The sequence below is a fragment of the Papio anubis genome, chromosome 8, assembly GCF_008728515.1.
Source record: "Papio anubis isolate 15944 chromosome 8, Panubis1.0, whole genome shotgun sequence".
Taxonomy (NCBI): Eukaryota; Metazoa; Chordata; class Mammalia; order Primates; family Cercopithecidae; genus Papio; species Papio anubis.
This window is the reverse complement of record NC_044983.1, coordinates 139,686,620-139,708,110: the sequence shown is the minus strand read 5'-3', so window position 1 is coordinate 139,708,110 and position 21,491 is coordinate 139,686,620. Positions and strand designations below refer to the sequence as shown.

Below are 21,491 nucleotides of genomic sequence, written 5' to 3'. Positions count from 1 at the left end.
ACCGGAAGGGGCGGGGCGGGCGAGCCCCCGAGGCCAGAGGGAAAGGGAAGAGCGCCGGGCCCGGGTCGCGGAGGCGGGCGCCGCCGGAACGCGAGGCGCGGGGCTGCTGCGGGCGGGCGCGAGTTCGCGCGGCACCGCCCTCGGCGTGACCTGCTGGCCGCTTCCGGCGCAGGAGGAGAATGTGGTCGCAGTGCGGGGCGCTCCGGAGCCTGGCCTTGGCGCGGTCGCGGGGAGCCCGGCCCTGCAGCGGGGATGGGGGCGTTTCCTACACGCAGGGGCAGAGGCCCGAACCCCAGACCCGCGAGTATTTCTACTACGTGGACCACCAGGGCCAGGTGGGAGGAGGCAAGGCCGTTGCTCGAGGGGCGGGGCCGGGAGAGGTGCCTGTGGGCGGGGCCGGAGGCGAGGGTTTCTGTGGGCGCGGCAGTTGCCAGAGGGGCGGGGCCGAAGGGAAGTCCCACGTGGGTGGGCGGGGCCGGGGGGTGGGCGACCTGGACTCGGCAGAGCTGGAGGAGCGCGCGCTAGAAAGACGGGAGCTGGGTCGGTCCGGCTGAGGCTCCTACACGGGCCGCGTCCCTGCTGCGTCGTGCAGCTCCGGACTTTGTCCTGCAAGCCCCCAGCCCTGGCGCTGACTTCTCGCCGCTGCCAGGGAGACACCCGGGCCGCCCCGCATTTTTTTGGAAGCCCTGTCAAAGGCAGCGGCGTGTCCGGGAGGCAGCAAGCCAGGTAGTCTCCGCGGAGGAGGTGACACAACTGATTACAAACTTGAAAAGAGGGAAAACGTGCAGGAAAGACTTGACTGACCAGGGAGCAGAAGTGCGCATAGATGCGGAGAAGTCGGCAGGGCCCCCAGGTTTACCTTCCACGAGCCTCCCTGCATTCGGTGTGCACAGACAAGCAGGAAAAGTGGGCTCGGGCCGGTTCAGGACCTCCCGAGCTTCCCAGCCTACCCCTGCACGCTGGGACTCATCATGGCCCGGCCCTCTGTTTGCAGCTTTTCCTGGATGATTCCAAAATGAAGAATTTCATCACCTGCTTCAAAGGTAATGTTGTGCCTTCCTCCTCAGCCCTTTCTTTCTCCCTTCGGGCAGCCCCGGATGGGCTCCCGACTCTGCCGATGGGCCCAGCGCACCAAGGAGTGGGCGTCCTGCGCTCAGGAGCCCCGCTGAGTGAGGCCAGGCGAACCTCTTGCCGCCGGCGCCTGCCTTCGGTGTGGTCCTGGGCCCGGCAGCCTTGGGAGCCCAGCGCGCTGAGCATCCGCGCCCTTCATCCCCCAGACCCGCAGTTCCTGGTCACCTTCTTCTCCCGCCTGAGACCCAACCGCAGCGGGCGCTACGAGGCTGCCTTCCCCTTCCTCTCGCCCTGCGGCAGAGAGCGCAACTTCCTGCGCTGCGAGGACCGGCCGGTGGTCTTCACGCACCTGCTGACCGCGGACCACAGGCCTCCGCGCCTCTCCTACTGCGGCGGTGGTGAGGCCCTGGCCGTGCCCTTCGAGCCGGCGCGCCTGCTGCCCCTGGCCGCCAACGGGCGCCTGTACCACCCGGCGCCGGAGCGTGCGGGCGGCGTGGGCCTGGTGCGCTCCGCCCTGGCCTTCGAGCTCAGTGCCTGCTTCGAGTACGGGCCCGGCGCGCCCGCGCTGCCCTCGCACGTGCGCTGGCAGGGTCGCCGCCTCGCCCTCACCATGGACCTGGCCCCGCTGCTGCTCGCGGCTCGGCCCCCCTGAGCGGGGCCACGGGAAAGGCAGGAGGCCGCGGGCGCCCCTCACCCCGCTCCCGCGGGACCCCACTCCCCGGAAAGCCCGCGCCACCTGCACTCGCGACAGCCTAGTGCGCCTGCGCGCCCCGCCTCCCCATCCGGCGCTGTCCTTGGTGCTGCCGCGGCCCGGCCCTCCCGGACCCTCCGCTCCCCACGGCGCGCGCCCCCCGCGCACCCGACTCCGGCGCCCTCCGGATTGGCCCGCGCTGGAGACGTCAGGCCCAGGCGGCGGGCGCGGGACTCTGGTGCGCGTGCGCGAGCGTCCCCCGCCCCCTCCCAGCCCGGCCGCTGCTCGGACCGGGGCCGCCACCTGCACGGCGGGGGAGCTGCTCGCCGCGGGAGCGTCAGGTGAGAGGACGCCCGGCCCAAGGTCACCAGGCGTGGGGAGACTGGGGGGTCGGGGACCACCCTGGCTCTGACCCTGGTGCGCTCCGAGAAGGGCGTGGGTCTTGGAGGGGGATGGGGACCGCGGAGGCCACGCCCTCCCTGAGCCCGGCCGAAAACCGACCGGCGCTCGTGGGTAGCAGAGGAGACCGTGGGGGATACAGGCACCGGGTCGCAGTGCTGCAGAGGTGCGCAAGGGCCGCCCGGAGACCAGCTTGGGCCTCGCACTGTGCCCTAGGCGGCACAGGGCGTTCCATCCTCTTCCCTCCCCGCCTCCCACACAGAGGGGCGCCCAGGAGGCAGTTACAGTCGTCGCGGAATCCTGCGTGTGACACCCCGCCCCTGCCCAGCGGATTAGGGGGTGTCCTCTGGTAAAAGGATTTCTGGGCTTCTTCCAGCCTGGGGCCCTCATCCCTGCTCTGGCAGGCCTTTCTACACCAATCTGCATCTAGGGGGGGCCAGCGTGAGCAGCAGCGCCCTGAGATCTGAGGCCAAGAACCTTCTCCACTTGAGAAGCCTTCCTGCTGGAGGCTGACTGGGCCAGGCCTGGAGCCACGTACCAACCCTTTTTACCCAGGGAATGGATCCCAGGGGCCCAGATAACGCCCCCAACTTCTTGGGGTTCACACGCATCTTGAGACATCTGGGAACTGCCTCCGCCTGGGCCAGAGCTATCCATTAAAACTTTATTGCTGTGCTTATTTATCTCTAGTGACTTTAAATAATCATATGACTTACAATTTAGGGCAAGATTTAAATAAACACCAAGGCCACTTGGTCCCGTCCCTTTCCACATGACTCGGCAAAGAGGAAGAGCTGGTGGACAGGCAAATGTCTGGGGAGGCCTGCCAGATGAGGCTGGGAGACAGGACACCTGCAGCCCTGTCTTCCCTGGCTTCGGGTAGGCTGGCTGGCTTAGTCCAGATCCCTGCTTTTAAAACTGGGCTCCTTGTTCCTGAAACCAGACCCCAGCCTTCCCATTTCTTTAGGATAAGTACATGCATATGGTCCCCCAGCAAACTCCCTGCTCCTTGCTGATTTCAGAGGTCACACTGCTCCCAGAGCCCATTTGGGAAGCCACACCAGAAACCCAATTGGTGGCCCAAGGGCCCCCCCCCCCCGCCCCATCCCACCCCAGCTTTCCCAGGGCCCCATCTATCCCCAAAGACAGGACACCTTTCTGGGGGCCAGCATGGGAAGCACAGACCCATGGCTCCTGAGCCGACTTTCCCATTATTTTTCTCATCCCCCAATTCTCTGACAGGTTACCTGAGAAAAAGACCCAATTCTAGTTAAGCTGGTCCCGCCCCTAGGCCAGGAGCAGGTGCTGGACAAAGCTGTGCCTTGAATTCCCTGGGGCTCGTAGCTCCTCTGAAGCCAGCTCTGCCTGGGCCCCCACAGGATGACAAGGAGGTGTGTCTGCCCAGGGCCTGTTCTCCCCTTCCTAGCTATGCTTGGGTAATGGGGCCCCAGGCTTTGTCACCTAAGCAAAGTTCCCAAGCCCATACCCTGTACTTCCAGCTTCTTGCACCGTAGAACCAAACAGCAACCACTTGCCTGGGGGTAGAGTCGGAGGCAGCAAGCGACACACATCCATGTCCTGAGCAGGAAGCTCCTGACCTGCTGGGCATGGGTGGAGGAGGAAGGGAAGGTGACAGGGTTGGGTGGCTCTCCCTACATGGTCACATCCTGTGAAGAGGACACCAGGAATTCTAAATTCGAACCTGATGCCCCAGAGCTTTAAGAAAATGTTTTTGTCAAAGGAGAAAACCGAACGTTTTATTAGTTTCTTGAACCGATTTATAGCGTCAAAAGTTAGACGCAGGTGCAGGCCTCCATTCCATCTATTGGCTGGCTCTCGACTGCCGAGACTGGCCTGCCAACCTGTGTTTCAGGAGGGCACGCGTCCGCGGCTGAACCGCGGAAGGGCCGGTGAGGAGCTGGGCCTCGGGAGATGGCCCCGGGGGCCCCCGCGCTGCTGCTGCTGCTGCTGCTGCTGCTACTGCCGCCCCGCACCGCTGGCTGCCCAGCAGCCTGTCGCTGCTACAGCGCCACAGTGGAGTGCGGCGCCCTGCGGTTGCGTGTCGTCCCGCTGGGAATCCCGCCAGGGACGCAGGTGGGCACTGTGTGGAGCTGCGGGAGGACAGGGTGCCCCCAGGGAGAAGACCCCCGCAGCGGGGTAAGCGCCTCCCCTTTCCCCGGCCTGCAGACACTGTTCCTGCAGGACAACAACATCGCGCGCCTGGAGCCAGGAGCCCTGGCGCCGCTCGCCGCTCTGCGGCGGCTCTACCTGCACAACAACAGCCTGCGCGCCCTGGAGATCGGCGCCTTCCGCGCGCAGCCGCGCCTGCTGGAGCTGGCGCTCACCAGCAACCGGCTGCGCGCCTTGCGCAGCGGCGCCTTCGCAGGCCTGGCCCAGCTGCGCGTGCTCTACCTGGCGGGCAACCAGCTGGCGCGGCTGCTGGATTTCACCTTCTTGCACCTGCCGGTGAGCGCCTGGGGTCTGAAGGGGCGGGAGACTCCATTATGGCCGCTCGCCCTGTAGGGCAGGAGTAGTTAGAAAAGGCAACGTAGTGTAGCTTGGTAAGAAGGGGGAGGCATGCCCCCAACCTCGGCGCCCTTTTTCCTCACGATCTGCTGTCCCTACTTCAGCGACTGCAGGAGCTTCACCTGCAAGAAAACAGCATTGAGCTGCTGGAGGACCAGGCTCTAGCGGGGCTGTCCTCCCTAGCACTGCTGGACCTCAGCAGGAACCAGCTGGGTACCATCAGCCGAGAGGCGCTGCAGCCCCTGGCCAGTCTGCAAGTCCTGCGCCTCACAGGTACCTCTTCCTCGGAAAGTGTCTCTGTCTTGGCCAGGTGGTGGCAGTAGGGAACAGGCTCATGTGTGGAGGGGCTTTGATAGCAGGCAACTGGGCAGCAGTCTGGAGGGCCGCACCACCGCCTGCAGCCACAGTGGAGGGCTGCGGGAATGGGCGTGTTGGGGGATACAGCTCAGGCACCCTGCCTGAGGAAGACAAGACAGGAACCCCACAGGGTGACTTAACAGAGTTGAGGATTCTGTACACTTTTAGGCCCTCAGAGGGGAGGCAAAAATTGCAAAGGAGAGAGACAGCTGATCAGGACTGGGGACATTCCCGAGAGAACATCCAAAGACAAGGCTGAGAGGACTTGAGAGGTTTCAGTGCTGGTGAGATGCCTATGTGGAAGCCCAGGTTCCTAAAAACAGTGGCGCTTGTTGCAGGAAGATTTGAGGAGCAGGTGCTTTCTCAGAGACTGACGCAGAAGTGATCTGTAACAGGCATCACAGAGCTAAAGCGGAGGGGGGCGGGGCGGGGGTGAAGGGCTGCTGCCGCCCCAAGGAGCTTGGGGTGAAGGAAGGGGTGGCAGGGGCCTTGGACTCCGTGTGAAAAGGCTGTGGTAGGTGGGAAAGAGGCCCCTGCCCTGGCCCGCAGAACCCCAACTGCACAGGCTGTGTTGTAGCACCATCCTCAAGCCACCTGCCTGATGCTGCTCTCCCACAGAGAACCCATGGCGCTGTGACTGCGCCCTGCACTGGCTGGGTGCCTGGATCAAGGAGGGCGGCCAGCGGCTGCTCACCTCCAGGGACAGGAAGATTATGTGTGCAGAGCCCCCGCGCCTGGCGCTCCAGAGTCTCCTGGACGTATCCCACAGCAGCCTCATCTGCATTCCGCCCTCTGTCCACGTGCAGCCGCTAGAGCTCACAGCCAACCTGGGTGAGGACCTGCGGGTTGCCTGCCAAGCCTCCGGCTACCCGCAGCCATTGGTGACCTGGAGAAAGGTGCCCCAGCCTCGCGAGGGCCGGCCACAAGCCCAGGCCCAGCTAGAAGGCGGGGCGCCGGGCCTGGGCGGACACTCGGCATCCGACACGGGCAGCGGCATGCTCTTCCTCAGCAACATCACGCTGGCCCATGCCGGCAAGTACGAGTGCGAGGCCTCCAATGCTGGTGGCGCTGCCCGCGTGCCCTTCCGGCTCCTGGTCAACGCGTCCCGACAGCAGCCGCAGCAGCCCGCGCAACCGCCACCTCCGGCCGCCCGCCCCGCTGGTCGCGAGCCCCGGCCCGAGGCGGGAAGCATGGCCTTCCGCGCCCTGGGCCTGGCCACCCAGACGGCCATTGCGGCGGCCATCGCGCTGCTGGCGCTCACGGCGCTGCTCCTGGTCGCCATGATCTGTCGCCGGCGCCGCAGGCGAAAAAAGGCGCGGGGGCCACCGGGGGAGGGCGCGCTGTTCGTCAACGACTACTCGGACGGCCCCTGCACGTTCGCACAGCTAGAGGAGCTCCGCGACGAGCGCGGACACGAGATGTTCGTCATCAACCGCTCCAAGCCGCTCTTCGCCGAGGGTCCGGCAGAGGCGCCGGCGGACTGCGGACCAGCAGAGGGGGCGGGGCCGGGACTCCGCGTGCCCCCGCCAGTCGCCTACGAGATCCATTGCTAGGGCGGCGGGCGCGGGCAGATGACGTGGGCGCCGGGGATTGGCCGGCGCGGCCGCGCACATGCTCCGTCAGTAAAGGTGGAAGCCGCGCAGTGTGCGGTGAGCCGTCTGTGGGACGCGCACCGGGAGCGTTGCACTCGGGAATCCTGGGGTAGCAATGGAAGGTGGCCAGGGAGGCCCCAACACCTCCCTTGAAGTTCTTCCAAAAAGACATCACCCCAACCTCCAGCTCTGCAGGGGGGTCCCTCGCTGGCCCTGGCCGGCCACGGTAGGATCTTGGGCCTCCGAAAGGTGGGAAGAGCAAGGACTGGCCAGCAGTGCAGACGGGGCCACCCTGCGGGCAGGCTGGATGGCAGTTGTTGCCCAGTGGCCATGTTGGGGATGGTGACAGCAGAGATAAGGATAAGGCTGACCAATGTGGACAGAAAAAAAAGAGCCATAAATTCAATTTCCAGGCACATTTGTACCTTGATGACCCCCTCCAGCCCGAGCCCAGCCCAGTGGGGTGGCTGGGTGGCAGGGCAGGGAACACGTTAAGAGGCACGAGTGCCTGGGGACCCCAGCCTCCCTGAAGCAGCCTCTGTCCAACTTCAACCCCAGAGCACTGAGCTCTCAGAAAGGGATGGGAAAGGCTCAGAGAGACCATCATCTCTCTCAACTCACAAGTGGGATCCCAAAGCATTTGCACAAAGGACCAGGACCCCAGAGGGCAGCCAAATGCAGCCAAACTGAGCAGGGCAATGGAGGCCTGACATCCAGCCCTGGGGCCCACAGATGGTCAGCCAATCATGGAGCAAGTGCAGGGAAAACCGCGTGGGGCACTGCAGAAAGCAGGGGAGGCTCGAGGTGTGCCCAGAAGCATGGCGGACCCAGCAGGAAACCAGAAACCAGTGCTTTTGTGACAGGCCTCCACCAGGGTCCCAGCAAAGGCCCTGCCTACCTAAAGAGACTGCAGGACAGCCTGTGTCTCACCCAGAGCTACTTCATCATAGGCTGAAGTAGTCTGCAGCCAGTCGCCCGTAGATGTCCGTGGTCCAGAGCACATGGGCACGGCCTGAGGCTAAAAGCAGCTGATGCAACTCTGCTTCTACGCGGGCAAACTTCTCCTCATTGATGGAGGCCTCCAGCAGGACAGAGGCAGGCGGCGGCCAGGGCAAGCCCTCATAGCAGTCCACAGGGAAGGGGTGCACCACAGTACGCAGCTCAGCCTGCGCCACTGAGTCCCGCAACAGCTCCTTGAGGCCCGCCATGGACAGTGGGTTGCCATAGAGGCCAAGGTACCGGAGACTGGTGCACCGAGTCAGGATGGGTAGTGTGGCCAACAGCTGGGTGTCTGCAAGCTGGCACTCAGTCAGCTCCAGATGCAGCAGTGTGGCTGCTGATGCCTGCAGCAGACCCTGGAAGGGTGCCAGCTGGCTGCCAGACAGGTCGTTACCACTCAGGTCCAACTTCTTGAGGTGGGCAGCATGGGGGCTCTGTGCCAGGAAGCGCAGGTCCTCAGGCAACAGAGCACAGAAGGCCAACTCCAGGCTCTCCAGGGGGCTCTGCAGGGTGCTACAGGGGACACAGGGGTCACAGACAGGCAGAGCCAGGGAGGGTCCCTACAGAAGGGAGGGGCAGGGCAGTGGTGGGGCCCGCTCACCTGAGCAGCTGGTCCAGCCTCCCTGAAAGGAGAGAGGAGCCCATGCTGAGCTCGCGCAGACAGGTGAAGCGGCCCATCTGGGCAAGGAAGTAGCGGAAGTTGTCCTCGCCATCCACGGAGGGCTGCCTTGAATCCCCATGCACATAGTGGAGCCGCAGGCTGGCCAGGTGCTGGAAGCGAGCCACGTGTGGGATGATTACAGACAGGCCACGCAGGCCCAGGTTGTTGAAGCGCAGGTCCACGCGGCGCAGGCAGCCTGCATCCAGAAGCTGCAGCAGGGCCACAGTGTTGCGCATGGGCAGGTCCTCAGCTCGCAGGTCCCGGCAGCAGAGCCGCAGTGGGCTGCCCACGCTGCTTCGGAGTGCCTCCCGCAGGAAGGCATAGGAGGCCCGGTTCACCCGCAGGTCCACACGCACCTCCACGGGGATGGGGGCTGGCCCAGGCTCTGTGGCGCCCCCCTGCTGCTGGGCGATGCATGTGCGAGCCACGGCAGCAGTACAGTCCCACATGCTCATGGTGCCAGGATCCTGTTCCACACCATCATCCAAGAGGCCTGTCATGTCCAGCACCCGCAGCGCATGCTTCCTGGGAGTAGGAATGATCTGAGGAAGGGGTCGAGGGGCAGGGCCCATACCCCCTCCCAGCCAGCTTGGGACAGGAGCAACACGCCTGCTCCTGTATGAGCTCTTGCTAACTTTATGACCCAAGCCTAGAACCTTCTCAGGGGACCCACTTACACACCCCTAGCCTGACAACCCTTCAGATAAGTCCATACCTGCAGAGGGGCTGTGTGGTGGCCCCAGGCTCTGGGGTGTGGAGCCGGGCAGTCAGCCCCAGGATGACGGCCTGCATGCTCTCAGTGCTAGGCCGCTCCTGCAGGAGGGCACGGCTGCAGTGGGCACACTCCTGTAGCAGCTGCTGGAAACTGAGCAGCGGGAAGGGCCATGTGTGTACCAACTCGCGCAGTACCACTGTCTTCTTGTCCATGAAGGCCACCTTGAACAGCAGGGGGAAGAGTTCGCGTGGCAGCAGGGGCAGGGCCTGGCAAGCAGCTGGCTGGCACTGCAGCACCTGCCGCGTGCTCAAGAACACAAGCGTGTGCATGGCGCTGGGCCGGGCAGACGGCCACCTGCAGGAGAGGGACTTCAGCAGGGAGGAGAGACCCTAGGCCACTACCAAGCCACACACAGGTGGTAGGAAGGCCCAGCATAGCGCCTGAAACAAAGTCAGCAGTTAGCAGAGGCCACGGCACAGACAAGCACCTATTAGATGCCTAGCGCTGGGCTAGGTGCAGTGAACTGGCAGACAAGGTCACAACTCAGCCCCAGCCCTCCAAAGGCACAGGACTCTTTAGGGAAACCAAGTGTCAAGCAGTGTGACATTGTCGACAACTCGCTTGCTTGGGTGTGCTTTTGACAGATGCCTGTTGCCTTGCAGGGCCCCCCATGGGTACTTCAGGCCTCCCAAATTACGAAGCTGCTTCACAAAACCTTCTTCGAAACCTGAATAAAGTCCAGGCCTCTCCCCACCAACCTTCATCAGCATTAACGTTGACGGGACACCCCAAGGAGTCAAGCAGCCAAATCACGTTTCCCTCCCATCTCCTCACAGAGGCTCTCCAGGGCTACCCTGGGACTCCACAAAACAACAAAGAGCTGGAAGCACAGATGCAGCTTCATAAGCAACAGGGCAGGTTGAAAAGACCGAGACCTAGGGAACACTGAGTCCAGATGATGTAGCCTATGAAATCCAAGCCTTCAATATAAGCCCCCCCCCAAAAAACACTATTCTCCAGAGTGTCACCAAGTACGGAGACCCCTGAAAGAAAGCAACCTTCACCTTTGGTGGCTCTTACCAGTGGCCTAAAACCTCTCCCTCTTCCCTGGAGAGCCACTATGGAAAGAACAAGTCTTAAGTATGTGGGATTCGGAAGGTGCAAGGCTACAGATTGCTCAGACAAGGCAAAGAAAGCTGCCTAAGCAGCACCCAAGCTGCAGAGATGCGCGCGAACACTCCCAAGGCCACAAGGTACCTGTGACACAGGGTGCCAGCCCTGCTGCTGACTGCAGCATCCTCAAATCTAAATCGCAGCCATCTCCCTGTGACAGATTAGAAAATGAAGGCCTAGGCCTGGCCCAAGGTCACAGCCTGAGTGACAAGTCAGGGAAGGGGTCTGGGGAGGACACTCTGGCCCCAGGGCCCTTGTTTTTGCCGACTTTTGCACGTATAAATAAGTCCTTAAGGAACCGCTTCCTGAAAAGTCCCAGACACCAACCCTCGGTCTCATTCTGAGATCTCAACGGTCATACCTCGCTCTGACAGGACAGACCAACCGAGCACCTGTCACGGGAGGACACGAAAGCAGACGGCCTGGCCACCAAGGGAGGCAGGCACCTCCGTGCGACGCCCCCGCCCCTCCCGCCGGCCACGGGGAACGCGTCGGCCCTCTGCTGCCTGCGTTTCGAAAAGACGCCCCCGCCCGGCTCCTCTGGGCCTCGAGTCGCGGGAGGCGCTGGTCCCTCCGCTCTTTCTTGTCCCGGGCGGGGCCTGCTCCTCCAAGCCAGGTGCGTCTCCCACCAGGGCCTGACGCCGCTCCGACCGGCCGGGGGACTCCCAGTCCTTCCCGGCCCGCTATGGCACCGCCCGGGCTCCCGGCTTCGGCCCCGGGCTCCCAAATGCAGCTACTGCCTCCCTCAGCCGGGCCGCCCCGAGCGACCACTGCCACGCCCCTTGCGGCCAGGCAGGGCCAGGGACGTACGCCGCCCCACTCCGACCCCCGCCTGGCCGCCCGCGCTCACCGGTCCCGCAGCCGCAGCCACCGCCTCCGGCCCCGCCTAGACCGTCCGCCGCGCCCCGCACGGCGCCGCGGCGCCCCGCGATGACGTCGGCGCCCCCCATTGGTTGCTTGTCCAGGGCCCGGCGGATTGGCTGCCTAGTCGCGGTGGCCCCGCCCCCGGCCCGCCGCGCGCCCGCATTGGCTGTTGGCCCCATCGTCTGCGGCGCGGGAGATTCGCTGGGCGGCCGCTGGACTGCGCGGAGGCCTGGCGGGCCCGCCATGGAGCGGCTGCGGGATGTGCGCGAGCGGCTGCAAGCGTGGGAACGCGCGTTCCGGCGGGAGCGCGGGCGGCGGCCGAGCCAGGTACGGGATGCCCTGGGGCCGAGGGGCTGAGGGCGCGGCCCGCGGCTGACGCGTTCCCTTTACAGGACGACGTGGAGGCGGCGCCGCAGGAGACCCGCGGTGAGCGCGCGGCGGGGTGGCGGGGTCCCGGGTCGACGGAGGCGGGAGGACGCCGGGTCGGCGGGGGCCCAGGCTCCACCCTGACCCCGCCTCCCGCCCGCCCACGCAGCGCTCTACCGGGAGTATCGTATTCTCAAGCGGACCGTGGGCCAGGCCGGCGGCGGGCCCCGCAGCTCCGAGTTGCTCCCCGTGGCCGTCGAAGAGGTATCCAGGCCCCGCCACCCCAGCCTCCTCCCACTTTCCTGTTTGGCGGAGTGGCAGGAGCCACGGAGTCGCGGCCAGGCCTCCGTGGGGCACAGAACTTGGGAGGGGAACTGAGCAAAGTGAAGACGGGCCGGGCCTCGCTCCAGGTGTGAGAGGCGTGGGTGGGAGCGCCTCTGCTTCCACACCAGCCTTTTTCTGGCCTGCGCCCCTACTGTCTCCTGCAGGCGCCAGAGTCCCACTGCTGGGGGCCCCACCTGAATCGGGCTGCAACCCACAGTCCACAACATACGCCAGGGCGGAGCTGCCAGGGGTCGGTGCCGGACTACGGGCAGCGGCTCAAGGCCAACCTGAAACGCACCCTGCAGGTGAGGAGTTAGCAAGCAGTGAGTCCACACTAGGTCCAGAGGTGCTTCTGGCCCGGGGTTCTTTCTTGTCACTCTTTCCACACAGACAGACACAGGCTCCTGTGCCAACCAGGGCACGAGTCTCCACAGAGTTTCTCGGGGCCTTCGCCCTTGACTCCCTTTCTAGGCCAGCCTTGTGCTAATTAGCCTGCCCTACGATTGAAGGTGGGAACTCAGGCAGGTTTCAGAGTCTACAGAAGCCCAGGGGCCTGAGTTTCTGCTGCCATTCTGTTCCCTTCCCAGGCCGGACCAGCCCTAGGCCGCAGACCCTGGCCTCTAGGAAGATCCTCATCCAAGACGCCCACCCCAAATCCCCCAGGCACAGGGCCTGTCCCCACCTTTGCAGAAAAAGTCAGTGATGAGCCTCCACAGCCCCCTGGGCCCCAGCCAAGGCCAGGCCAGCTGCAGCACCTGCAGGCATCCCTAAGCCAGCAGCTGGCCTCCCTAGATCTTGACTGGTTACAGCGATGTCACAGTGAGATCCCAGACTTTATGGGGGCCCCCAAAGCCTGCAGGCCTGGCCTAGGCTCAGAGGAATCACAGCTTCTGATCCCGGGTGAGTCAGCTGTCCTTGGTCCTGGTGCTGGCTCCCCGGACCCAGAGGCTTCAGCCCTCCAAGAAGTCAGCATCCGTGCAGGGAGCCCCCAGCCCAGCAGCAGTCGAGGCAAGAAGCAGAGACGGAACAAGGAGCTCTGGGGGAGCCCCACACAGGTCCAGCAGCAAAGCAGCCAGGCTGGACCCCCATCGGAGGGGGCTGGGGCTGTCGCACTTGAGGAAGACCCTCCAGGGGAACCTGTACAGGCACAGCCACTTCAGCCCTGCAGCAGTTTGTCGACCCCCAGGTACCACAGATTCAGCACCTCCAGTCAAGCTAGGGCGGGGAAGGCTGAGGGCACAGCCCACTTGCACATCTCTAGGCTGGCCCGCCATGACAGGGGCAATTACGTACGGCTCAACATGAAGCAGAAACGCTACGTGCAGGGCCGGGCACTCCGTGGCAGGCTCCTCCGCAAGCAGGTAAGACGGTGATGGACTGGGACAGGCCCTCCCTTTCCCTCCCCTCAGCACCCCTGCATGTCCCACCCAGTGACCCTCCTATGTGGGCACCCTTCAGGCATGGAAGCAGAAGTGGCGGAAGAAAGGGGAGTGTTTTGGGGGTGGTGGTGCCACAGTCACGATCAAGGAGTCTTGTTTCCTGAATGAACAGTTTGATCACTGGGCACCCCAGTGTCCTCAGCCAGGTGAGACATCTGCCGTGGAGGGAGGGTCTGCCCACCACCGTGGAAGAGCAGTACTCTGTCTGCCCACCACGATGGAGAGACGCAGTACTCTCTTGCCCACCACCGTGGAGAGGGCACGGTACTCTGTCTGCCCACCACCGTGGAGAGGGCACGGTACTCTTTTGGGCGACACTTCTGTTCCAAGCAAAAGACCTTCCAGGTGCCCCTGGTCCAGGCCCTACCCTGGCTCCCCGAAAGCAGGGTGGCAAGGACGAGGATGGGTGTCAACCTTTTATGCTTTAGAAGAAGTACTACAGAAGAAGGGCACTGCCTGCTGCCAACCCCTTTGGGGGAAGAGAAGGTGTGGCCAGTGGTTGTTTTGCTTGGAGCTCCTATTCCACCTTCTCTTGCCTGCCCCAGTAAGTGAGGAAGACACAGACCCTACTGGCCCTGAGTCGCTGGTTCCTGCACCACAACCTGTGCCTGGGGTGCCCGGCCTGGCCTCCACCATGCTGCCACTCTACTCCTTGGGGCCCTCAGGGCAGCTGGCAGGTAAGCAGTCAGCTGCTGGTCCAGAGCCTTTACCGAGGGGTTGGTGTGACTTAAGTCATGGTGGTCAACACCTGTGTCTGCAGAGACGCCGGCTGAGGTGTTCCAGGCCCTGGAGCAGCTGGGACACCAAGCCTTCCGTCCTGGGCAGGAGCGTGCAGTCATGCGGATCCTGTCTGGTGAGCGTGGCTGCCGGGGCTGAGGCCGGGCTGAGGCCAGGCTGCAGAACCCCGCTGCTGACTCGCGCCCCACACAGGCATCTCCACGCTGCTGGTGCTGCCTACAGGTGCCGGCAAGTCCCTGTGCTACCAGCTCCCGGCGCTGCTCTATGCCCGGCGCAGTCCCTGCCTCACGTTGGTCATCTCTCCCCTGCTGTCACTCATGGACGACCAGGTGTGCACACAGGGCCCTGGGCACATGTACACAGCCAAGAACCAGCACTTGTGACTTCCAAGGGCAACTGCTGCTTCTCCCCTAACCGCTCCCTCCCATGGGAGCTTCAAGGTGTCTGTGGCCTCAGTCCCAGTCCTGGCAGTAGGTCGAAGGCAGCCCAGCTCCACAGGCACCACGGCCACCCCTACAGGAGCTGTGCTGGGAAGGGAGCCCTCCCCACTGAGTCTGTCTGCTCCAGGGCTCCTGGGCCAAGGCCCACAGGTGGCTCTAAACCCTTGGCCCTAGGACCCAGGACCTGGTTCTCCTCTCCCCTGAGGGCCTAGGATGGACATGGCAGCAGCTCTGGGATGACCTGGGGAAGGGCCAGGGCCGGGCTGGCCTATGACGGCCGTTGCTCCTGCATTTGCAGGTGTCTGGCCTGCCACCGTGTCTCAAGGCAGCTTGCATACACTCGGGCATGACCAGGAAGCAACGGGAGTCTGTCCTGCAGAAGGTGGGGGCCTCATGGGCCTAGGGGTGAGGGAGGCAGTGCCTGGGCTGTGCCTCTGATCTTGCTGCCTTCAGGTTCGGGCAGCCCAGGTACACGTGCTGATGCTGACACCCGAGGCACTGGTGGGGGCAGGAGGCCTCTCTCCAGCCACGCAGCTGCCTCCAGTTGCTTTTGCCTGCATTGATGAGGTCCACTGCCTCTCCCAGTGGTCCCACAACTTCCGGCCCTGCTACCTGCGCGTCTGCAGGGTGAGCCATATGTGAACTGGGGTGGGCGGCTAGGGCCAGGATGGGCTGGATGGCCTCACGCCACCACCGCCTCTGGTGCAGGTGCTTCGGGAGCGCATGGGCGTGCACTGCTTCCTGGGTCTCACAGCCACAGCCACACGCCGCACTGCCAGTGACGTGGCACAGCACCTGGCTGTGAATGAAGAGCCTGGCCTCCATGGGCCAGCCCCAGTTCCCGCCAACCTGCACCTTTCCGTGTCCATGGACAGGGACACAGACCAGGTGGGAGTGTGAGCTCTGGGGACCCTGCAGGGCCCTGGCTCCCGACTGCCCAAGCTGATGGCTCCTCACCCCCCACAGCCCACGCCGACCTCTCCTCATCCCCCACGGCCCACACCGACTCTCATCCCCCATGGCCCACGCCGACCTCTCCTCACCGCCCACGGCCCACGCCGACCTCTCCTCACCCCCCACGGCCCACGCCGACCTCTCCTCACCCCCCACGGCCCACACCGACTCTCCTCACCCCCCACGGCCCATGCTCACCCCGCACTGCCCATGCCGACCACTCCTTGTCAGGCACTGTTGACACTGCTGCAAGGCAAACGTTTTCGAAACCTGGATTCCATTATCATTTACTGCAACCGGCGCGAAGACACGGAGCGGATCGCTGCGCTTCTCCGAACCTGCCTGCATGCAGCCCAGGGCCCAGGGCCTGGAGGTGAGGCACAGACACGGCTGGTGCCCCGGTGAACCCACCTTGGGCACACATGGCCCCTCCCACTGATTATCTACCTGTCTTCCCCAAAGGTTGTGCCCCCAAAACCACGGCCGAGGCCTACCACGCGGGCATGTGCGGCCGGGAACGGCAGCGGGTACAGCGGGCCTTCATGCAGGGCCAGTTGCGGGTGGTGGTGGCCACGGTGGCCTTCGGGATGGGGCTGGACCGGCCAGATGTGCGGGCTGTGCTGCATCTGGGGCTGCCCCCAAGCTTCGAGAGCTACGTGCAGGCTGTGGGCCGGGCCGGGCGTGATGGGCAGCCTGCCCACTGCCACCTCTTCCTGCAGCCCCAGGTTGGCACCCCCCCAACTGCCAGTGCTCAAGCCCCCAGTGCCCCACCCCACCCTCATGATAGTCGTCCTGCAGGGCGAAGACCTGCGAGAGCTCCGCAGACATGTGCACGCCAACGGCACAGACTTCCTGGCTGTGAAGAGGCTGGTGCAGCGCGTGTTCCCAGCCTGCACCTGCACCAGGCCGTCCCCAGAGCAGGAAGGGACCATGGGTGGAGAAAGACCTGTGCCCAAGTATTCCTCTCAAGAGGCTGAGGAGCTTGGTGTCCACCAGGCAGCCCCAGGACCCAGAAGGACCTGTGTGGGCCATGAGCGGGCACTCCCAGTACAGCTTACCGTGCAGGCTCTGGACATGCCAGAGGAGGGTGAGGCATCTGGGGGTAAGCCATGGGTGTGGATGGGCTGTGCCCACATCCCCTGAGCCCTGCTCTGCCCACAGCCATCGAGACTTTGCTGTGCTACCTGGAGCTGCACCCACGCCACTGGCTGGAGCTGCTGGCAACCACCTATATCCATTGTCGTCTGAGCTGCCCTGGGGGCCCTGCCCAGCTCCAGGCCCTGGCCCACAGGTGAGCACGCCCTGCCCTGAGTTGGAGACAAGGTTGGCGAATCAGGGCTGCTGGCCACATGTTTCCTTTTCCCTGGGCACAGGTGTCCCCCTTTGGCTGTGTGCTTGGCCCAGCGGCTGCCTGAGGACCCAGGGCAAGGCAGCAGCTCTGTGGAGTTTGATATGGTCAAGCTGGTGGACTCCATGGGCTGGGAGCTGGCCTCTGTGCGGCGGGCTCTCTGCCAGCTGCAGTGGGACCATGAACCCAGGACAGGTGCGCCCCGCCCCACCCCACCCCACCCAGCCCTGGATGCTGCCTGCCTGCATCTGACATGCTTTCCGGCAGGTGTGCGGCGCAGGACAGGGGTGCTTGTGGAGTTCAGGGAGCTGGCCTTCCACCTTCGCAGCCCAGGAGACCTGACCGCTGAGGAGAAGGACCAGATCTGTGACTTCCTCTATGGCCGTGTGCGGGCCCGGGAGCGCCAGGCCCTGGCCCGTCTGCGCAGAACCTTTCAGGCCTTTCACAGGTTGGGAGGAGGCAGGCAGGGCCTGGGACCATCCACCCTCCTGCAGTGATCAGCTCTGACGGGCTCCTCCCCACAGCATAGCCTTCCCCAGCTGTGGGCCCTGCCTGGAGCAGCAGGATGAGGAGCGCAGCACCAGGCTCAAGGACCTGCTCGGCCGCTACTTTGAGGAAGTGGAAGAGGAAGCACAGGGGCCGGGAGACATGGAGGACACGCAGGGCCCTGAGCCAGGGCAGGCCAGAGTGAGTACAGTAAGGCCAGGAAGCTCATCAAGGTTGCACGTTCCTTGGGCTGCATGGGGCTTGCTGTGTGGATGCAGTGCCACGGTAGCTCAGAGCAAGCCTAATGTGCCTGTCCACACAGCTCCAGGATTGGGAGGACCAGGTCCGCTGCGACATCCGCCAGTTTCTGTCCCTGAGGCCAGAGGAGAAGTTCTCGGGCAGGGCTGTGGCCCGCATCTTCCATGGCATCGGTGAGGCCTACAAGGCTCCACCCAATGCAGGCTGGAGCTGGGGCTGGGGCAGGTGAGGCCTGGGACGCCTCCCATGCAGGCTGGGGCTGGGGCTCATGGCTGTGTCTTGACTCCACCGTAGGAAGCCCCTGCTACCCAGCCCAGGTGTACGGGCAGGACCGGCGCTTCTGGAGAAAATACCTGAATCTGAGCTTCCACGCCCTGGTGCGCCTGGCCACAGAAGAGCTCCTGCGGGTGGCCTGCTGATTGCACTGCGTTGGGGGATGTTGGGTAGAGCTGGGGTTGTCAGCAGCTAGGGCAGTGACTGAGGCCCTGGGCAAAACCTGTTACCGGGTGTGAGGACGAGGAGACTCCAAAATGCAGAATATAAAGTGCTCACATTGTTTTTATGGGCCCTCCTGGCCAATGAGGCAGCCCCCACAACCTGGGGACAAGCGCATCACATATTCTAGGCACACGTGGCTTTATTGACCAGTCCAGCCACCCAGCTCAGAGAAAGGTGCTGGGTGCCAAGCCCAGGTACAGAACAGGCAAGGCAGAGAGGATGAGCAGGAGGAAGAAGCAGGGATGTGGCCCCAGCCCGTCGGCCAGGCCTCCAGCCAGAGCACCCAGCAGCAGCTTCCCCAGTAGCTCCAGAGTGGCCAGAAGGCTGTAGTGTGTGGCCTGAGGGGGTGGGGGTCAGGGTCAGAGTAAGGCCCACACGGCCCCAGCCCTGCAGTCCCTCTGTGTCCCTGCAATGTCTCCTCACCTGCAGGGCCCTGGGGGCCAGCTGGCTGCAACGCATCATCCCAGTGAAGGTGACTGTGGTGACCAGGCCTCCCAAGAAGTGCTGCAGACATAGGCTCAGCAAGGCTGACCCTGGGAGGGCAGAGGTCAGCAGTGCCCCAGGCTCCTGGCCCCTTTTCCTCCCTCTTCAAAGCCAGCCTCTCACCTCTCAAGATTGTGCCAGGGCCCATGCTGGCCCCCAGGGTGTCCAGGTGGAAGACCAAGGCAGTCTGGCAGGCTAGGCCCCCGAGGCGGAGCCGCAGCACTGACCTCAACAGAGGCAGCAGTTCCCTGGGGTGGGGGTGGGAAATTGGGCAGTATAGGAATTGGGGGCAGCTTGGGTACAAGTGGGTGGGCAGGGCACACTGGGGAGGGCTCACCAGTGCTTGGCCAGCAAGGTCCCACCCAGGGAGGAGCCAGCGATGGAGCAGACCACAGCACCCACACCATTCCACAGTCCCAGCTCAGGGGCAGAAACACCATGGTCCAGCAGGAGAAGAGGAAACAGGCTGCTGGCGCCCTGCTCACCTTGGGTTGCGGAGAGCGGGTATGAGCACAGGAGGTTCCATATCTGCCCCCACCTCCCTTCTCCCCACCTGGGGCCTCAGTCCTGCCCTGCTCTCCTCAGTGTTCCAGAGTTGCAGGTGCTGGGGGGAGAAGTGGGGCAGCCCGAGAGAGCTCAGGGATGTGGCTAGAGCTGGGGGAGGACAAGACAGCAAGGTCCAGCTGCAGAGCCCCGGATGTCGGTCATACCCAAAAAGAGAGTGGCCCTGTAATGGGTTGCAAGCACTGGGGACACACTTGGAGCTGTCCCGGAAGCCCCACCTCTGCTGTTGCCTGCGCCTCGAGGCCTCACTCACCTAGCTTGTAGGTGAGCACAAAGCCTGCCGTCCACAGGGTCCCCGGCACAGCCAGCACGTCCCGCAGGAGGTGCGCGGTGTGGGGACGCTGCTTGGACGGGGCCGGCTGTGGGAGCCGCCGCAGGGCTGGTGCAGCCCAGGCCAGGGCCGCGGCCAGCCAGTAGGTGGCAGCCAGGAGCAGAAAGAGTTGCGGCCACGAGAGAGTGGGCTGCAGCGCCAGCAGCGCGCCTCCGGCTAGCGCGGCCCCCAGCTTGTAGGCGACCACCTGCACGGTGTTGCCCGGCCCCAGCTCGGCCGGCTCCAGCAGCTGCACAGCCAGCGCGTCCAGGGCCACATCCTGCACGGCGGCACCCAGGTTCAGCAACAGCAGCAACCCCGCCACTGCGGCGGGCAGCCCGGCCTGGCCAGCTCCAGGCGGGGGCAGCCCGGCAAGGAGCCCACACACCAGGCCCAAGCCTGCCGTGCTGCGCGTCAGCCAGGCCCTCACCGAGCCCTGCGCGTCCACCAGCGGGGCCCACGCCAGCTTGAGCAGCCACGGAGTGTAGAGAACCTTGGCCAGCCCCACGCGCGTCAGGGAGAGGCCGCCGGCGCGCAGCAGCACGGGCAGGAGGCCGGACTGGAGCCCGTAGGGCAGGCCCTGCACCAGGTAGAGGCCGGCCAGCGGCAGCAACTTCCCATGCATGGCGGCTCCGATCGACTGCGACGCCGGGAGGTCGGGTTCCAGGTGGGGTCCCGCAAAGCGAGGTCCTCTCCGCGTTGGGTCAGAGGCCACACCCCAGCATGGCTTTGGTTCTGGGACCGGGCGGAGTCAGCGTCGTACAGGCTGGGGTCTGCACACGTGCGATTGGACTTTAGGAGCATTAACACCCCAGAAGGACCGAAATCGGGTCCAAACAGAGGCGAGCGGTCTGGACACCAGCTCCCGGCATGCTCTGCGCGGCCTCAGGAAGGGGGGCGGGGTCACTGCCTCCCGCGGCTCCCAGCATGCTTTGCGAGACCGCAGGTAAGGGGGCGGGATCACTGCCCCCCCCCCGCGGCTCCCATCATGCTCTGCGCGGTCGCAGGTAAACGGGGCTGGGCCGCTGCCTCCCGGGGCCCTCACCGTCGGCCGGGCCAGACTCTCAGCAGTTTCTCGGCCGCCTAGAGCCACACAGCGGAGACGGGCCACACGGTGTCGCTGGAGCCCCGCGGCCACCGACTCCAGGGCCGGAAGGTCGCGCGAGCCACAGAGACCGGAGCGGGCCAGAGCGTCAGCTCCCTGGCGCCCCCCAGTGACCAGTCCGGGCTAGTGCCCGCGGCCGCCCCGCCACGTGCGCGCTCCCAGCGAAGTCCTGCGCTGGTGAGAGGCCCGGAAAGGGAAGCTACAGAGCAGGGCCGGCCTCGAATGTAAGGATCGGCCTGCGCCCACGGCCAGCCCTAGTCTCCCAGGAGTCTCGGATCCGCGCCAGGCCTGCTTCCTTCCTGGTGTCTGACCTGCAGCCTGGTTGCTGCGGTGCCCGGCCCCCGCTTCTCCAGCCGCCCCCGTGAAGGCGTCCGTTTCTTAAGGGTTCTGTCGTCGGACCCCAACCTTGCTGTGTCTGGCTTCAGCCCCTCCCTAAGGCAGTGACAGACCCATGGAAGTTAGGAGGGTAGTGTGAAAGGTCAGAACTCAGCTTAGCTCAGAAGGACACGGCCTGCCACTGCCCTTGATGCCCTTCAGTGTCCGGTGACAAGGCTAGGAGCGCCCTGCCTGATTCGAGCCCGCCCTGCCGAGGGAGGGGCCCACCTGCTGTGTCTCCTGTCCGGAGCTGTGCCCTCAGGGGCTCCTGAGGCCCAGATGAGGCTGTGAAGTGTGGCTTGTGGTTAAGAACCATCTCCAGAGCGAACAAAACCAGATGCCTTGGCCAGTCCGATTTCCAAGTCTGCGAGTCTCTAAAGCCAGTCCCGTCCTTGGCGGACTTGAGGGCACTGGACCCAATGCACTTCCCTGGCTGCTGTGGTCTCTGAGGGGGTTTCTTATCAGCTCAGCAGGTTTTTGTTTGCAGGTTTCCTTGTCTATCAAATGGGGGTTATCATGCCTAGTTCAGAAGACCATCTGGGCAGATGGAGTGAACCGCAGCAGTGTCTGCATGTAGTAGGTGCTCAGCCATGCTCCCCAGGCCAGAACACATCACTGTCCACCCCCCTCAGCCCAGCCCCAGCCCTCCCCTGGGACACTCCCTCATCCTCTCCCTCTGCCTCCCACTCCACCCAGCTGAAGGACTGCACCACACACTGACACCAAAGGTGGTCTCTCTGGCCCCCCAGACAGTG

At 64.4% G+C, this 21,491-nt stretch overlaps 5 protein-coding genes across 19 annotated transcripts; 3 read left to right on the top strand and 2 right to left on the bottom strand.

Annotated features, from left to right (window-relative positions):
* Positions 1-7: 7 nt before the first annotated feature.
* C8H8orf82 (chromosome 8 C8orf82 homolog) lies at positions 8-2,840 on the top strand. Of its 3 annotated transcripts, XR_651218.2 has the most exons (4): positions 8-335; positions 995-1,043; positions 1,278-2,103; positions 2,424-2,840. XR_651218.2 is itself a non-coding variant. In XM_003903284.3 (3 exons), the coding sequence occupies exons 1-3, from the start codon at positions 180-182 to the stop codon at positions 1,721-1,723; spliced, it is 651 nt and encodes a 216-aa protein (XP_003903333.1). In that variant the 5' UTR covers positions 8-179; the 3' UTR covers positions 1,724-2,840. The 3 variants fall into 3 exon arrangements, 2 of the variants coding, with proteins under 2 accessions (XP_003903333.1, XP_009212075.1); XM_003903284.3 differs by having other exon boundaries at positions 1,278-2,840; XM_009213811.4 differs by having other exon boundaries at positions 995-2,840.
* LRRC24 (leucine rich repeat containing 24) lies at positions 1,995-6,697 on the top strand. Of its 2 annotated transcripts, XM_031669900.1 has the most exons (5): positions 1,995-2,103; positions 4,035-4,255; positions 4,349-4,627; positions 4,792-4,960; positions 5,663-6,697. In XM_031669900.1, the coding sequence occupies exons 2-5, from the start codon at positions 4,094-4,096 to the stop codon at positions 6,595-6,597; spliced, it is 1,545 nt and encodes a 514-aa protein (XP_031525760.1). In that variant the 5' UTR covers positions 1,995-2,103; positions 4,035-4,093; the 3' UTR covers positions 6,598-6,697. The 2 variants fall into 2 exon arrangements, with proteins under 2 accessions (XP_031525760.1, XP_031525759.1); XM_031669899.1 differs by lacking the exon at positions 1,995-2,103 and having other exon boundaries at positions 3,946-4,627.
* Positions 3,906-11,094, bottom strand: LRRC14 (leucine rich repeat containing 14). 11 transcript variants are annotated; one of them, XM_031669890.1, is made up of 6 exons: positions 11,035-11,092; positions 10,269-10,335; positions 9,012-9,365; positions 8,237-8,821; positions 7,535-8,148; positions 4,681-4,809 (listed from the first exon to the last, which is right to left on the bottom strand). In XM_031669890.1, the coding sequence occupies exons 3-5, from the start codon at positions 9,338-9,340 to the stop codon at positions 7,581-7,583; spliced, it is 1,482 nt and encodes a 493-aa protein (XP_031525750.1). In that variant the 5' UTR covers positions 9,341-9,365; positions 10,269-10,335; positions 11,035-11,092; the 3' UTR covers positions 4,681-4,809; positions 7,535-7,580. The 11 variants fall into 11 exon arrangements, with proteins under 11 accessions (XP_021798455.2, XP_031525750.1, XP_031525749.1 ...); XM_031669889.1 differs by lacking the exon at positions 4,681-4,809 and adding an exon at positions 6,739-7,002; XM_031669891.1 differs by lacking the exon at positions 4,681-4,809 and having other exon boundaries at positions 7,015-8,148; positions 8,237-8,406; positions 8,653-8,821.
* A 120-nt stretch (positions 11,095-11,214) lies between these two features.
* Positions 11,215-17,959, top strand: RECQL4 (RecQ like helicase 4). Its single transcript, XM_003903282.5, has 21 exons — positions 11,215-11,375; positions 11,441-11,474; positions 11,584-11,678; positions 11,903-12,043; positions 12,326-13,099; positions 13,197-13,323; positions 13,723-13,854; positions 13,938-14,030; positions 14,108-14,244; positions 14,654-14,737; positions 14,809-14,982; positions 15,064-15,243; positions 15,541-15,682; positions 15,772-16,034; positions 16,108-16,396; positions 16,471-16,600; positions 16,683-16,852; positions 16,925-17,105; positions 17,182-17,344; positions 17,466-17,574; positions 17,696-17,959. The coding sequence occupies exons 1-21, from the start codon at positions 11,292-11,294 to the stop codon at positions 17,818-17,820; spliced, it is 3,627 nt and encodes a 1,208-aa protein (XP_003903331.2). The 5' UTR covers positions 11,215-11,291; the 3' UTR covers positions 17,821-17,959.
* On the bottom strand, positions 17,942-21,372 carry MFSD3 (major facilitator superfamily domain containing 3). 2 transcript variants are annotated; one of them, XM_003903283.5, is made up of 5 exons: positions 19,200-20,135; positions 18,720-18,867; positions 18,506-18,630; positions 18,323-18,432; positions 17,942-18,237 (listed from the first exon to the last, which is right to left on the bottom strand). In XM_003903283.5, the coding sequence occupies exons 1-5, from the start codon at positions 19,879-19,881 to the stop codon at positions 18,064-18,066; spliced, it is 1,239 nt and encodes a 412-aa protein (XP_003903332.1). In that variant the 5' UTR covers positions 19,882-20,135; the 3' UTR covers positions 17,942-18,063. The 2 variants fall into 2 exon arrangements, with proteins under 2 accessions (XP_003903332.1, XP_009212074.1); XM_009213810.3 differs by having other exon boundaries at positions 18,323-18,630; positions 19,200-21,372.
* Between the last annotated feature and the right edge of the window lie 119 nt (positions 21,373-21,491).

Excerpts from the sequence above, each read along its gene's own strand:
- MFSD3 (XM_009213810.3), bottom strand. The coding sequence starts at position 19,881 with ATGCATGGGAAGTTGCTGCCGCTGGCCGGCCTCTACCTGGTGCAGGGC. Across the intron at positions 18,868-19,199 it reads TGTGCTCACCTACAAGCTAG|GTGAGCAGGGCGCCAGCAGC; the intron begins GTGAGTGAGGCC and ends CCGCAACCCAAG. Across the intron at positions 18,631-18,719 it reads ACCTTGCTGGCCAAGCACTG|GGAACTGCTGCCTCTGTTGA; the intron begins GTGAGCCCTCCC and ends CCCCCACCCCAG.
- C8H8orf82 (XM_009213811.4), top strand. The coding sequence starts at position 180 with ATGTGGTCGCAGTGCGGGGCGCTCCGGAGCCTGGCCTTGGCGCGGTCG. Across the intron at positions 336-994 it reads ACGTGGACCACCAGGGCCAG|CTTTTCCTGGATGATTCCAA; the intron begins GTGGGAGGAGGC and ends CTCTGTTTGCAG.
- LRRC24 (XM_031669899.1), top strand. The coding sequence starts at position 4,094 with ATGGCCCCGGGGGCCCCCGCGCTGCTGCTGCTGCTGCTGCTGCTGCTA. Across the intron at positions 4,628-4,791 it reads TCACCTTCTTGCACCTGCCG|CGACTGCAGGAGCTTCACCT; the intron begins GTGAGCGCCTGG and ends TCCCTACTTCAG. Across the intron at positions 4,961-5,662 it reads GCAAGTCCTGCGCCTCACAG|AGAACCCATGGCGCTGTGAC; the intron begins GTACCTCTTCCT and ends GCTCTCCCACAG.
- LRRC14 (XM_021942763.2), bottom strand. The coding sequence starts at position 9,340 with ATGCACACGCTTGTGTTCTTGAGCACGCGGCAGGTGCTGCAGTGCCAG. Across the intron at positions 8,822-9,011 it reads ACCACACAGCCCCTCTGCAG|GAAGCATGCGCTGCGGGTGC; the intron begins GTATGGACTTAT and ends TCCTACTCCCAG. Across the intron at positions 8,149-8,236 it reads AGGCTGGACCAGCTGCTCAG|CACCCTGCAGAGCCCCCTGG; the intron begins GTGAGCGGGCCC and ends TGTCCCCTGTAG.
- RECQL4 (XM_003903282.5), top strand. The coding sequence starts at position 11,292 with ATGGAGCGGCTGCGGGATGTGCGCGAGCGGCTGCAAGCGTGGGAACGC. Across the intron at positions 16,397-16,470 it reads TCTGGACATGCCAGAGGAGG|CCATCGAGACTTTGCTGTGC; the intron begins GTGAGGCATCTG and ends CTCTGCCCACAG. Across the intron at positions 17,575-17,695 it reads CCGCATCTTCCATGGCATCG|GAAGCCCCTGCTACCCAGCC; the intron begins GTGAGGCCTACA and ends ACTCCACCGTAG.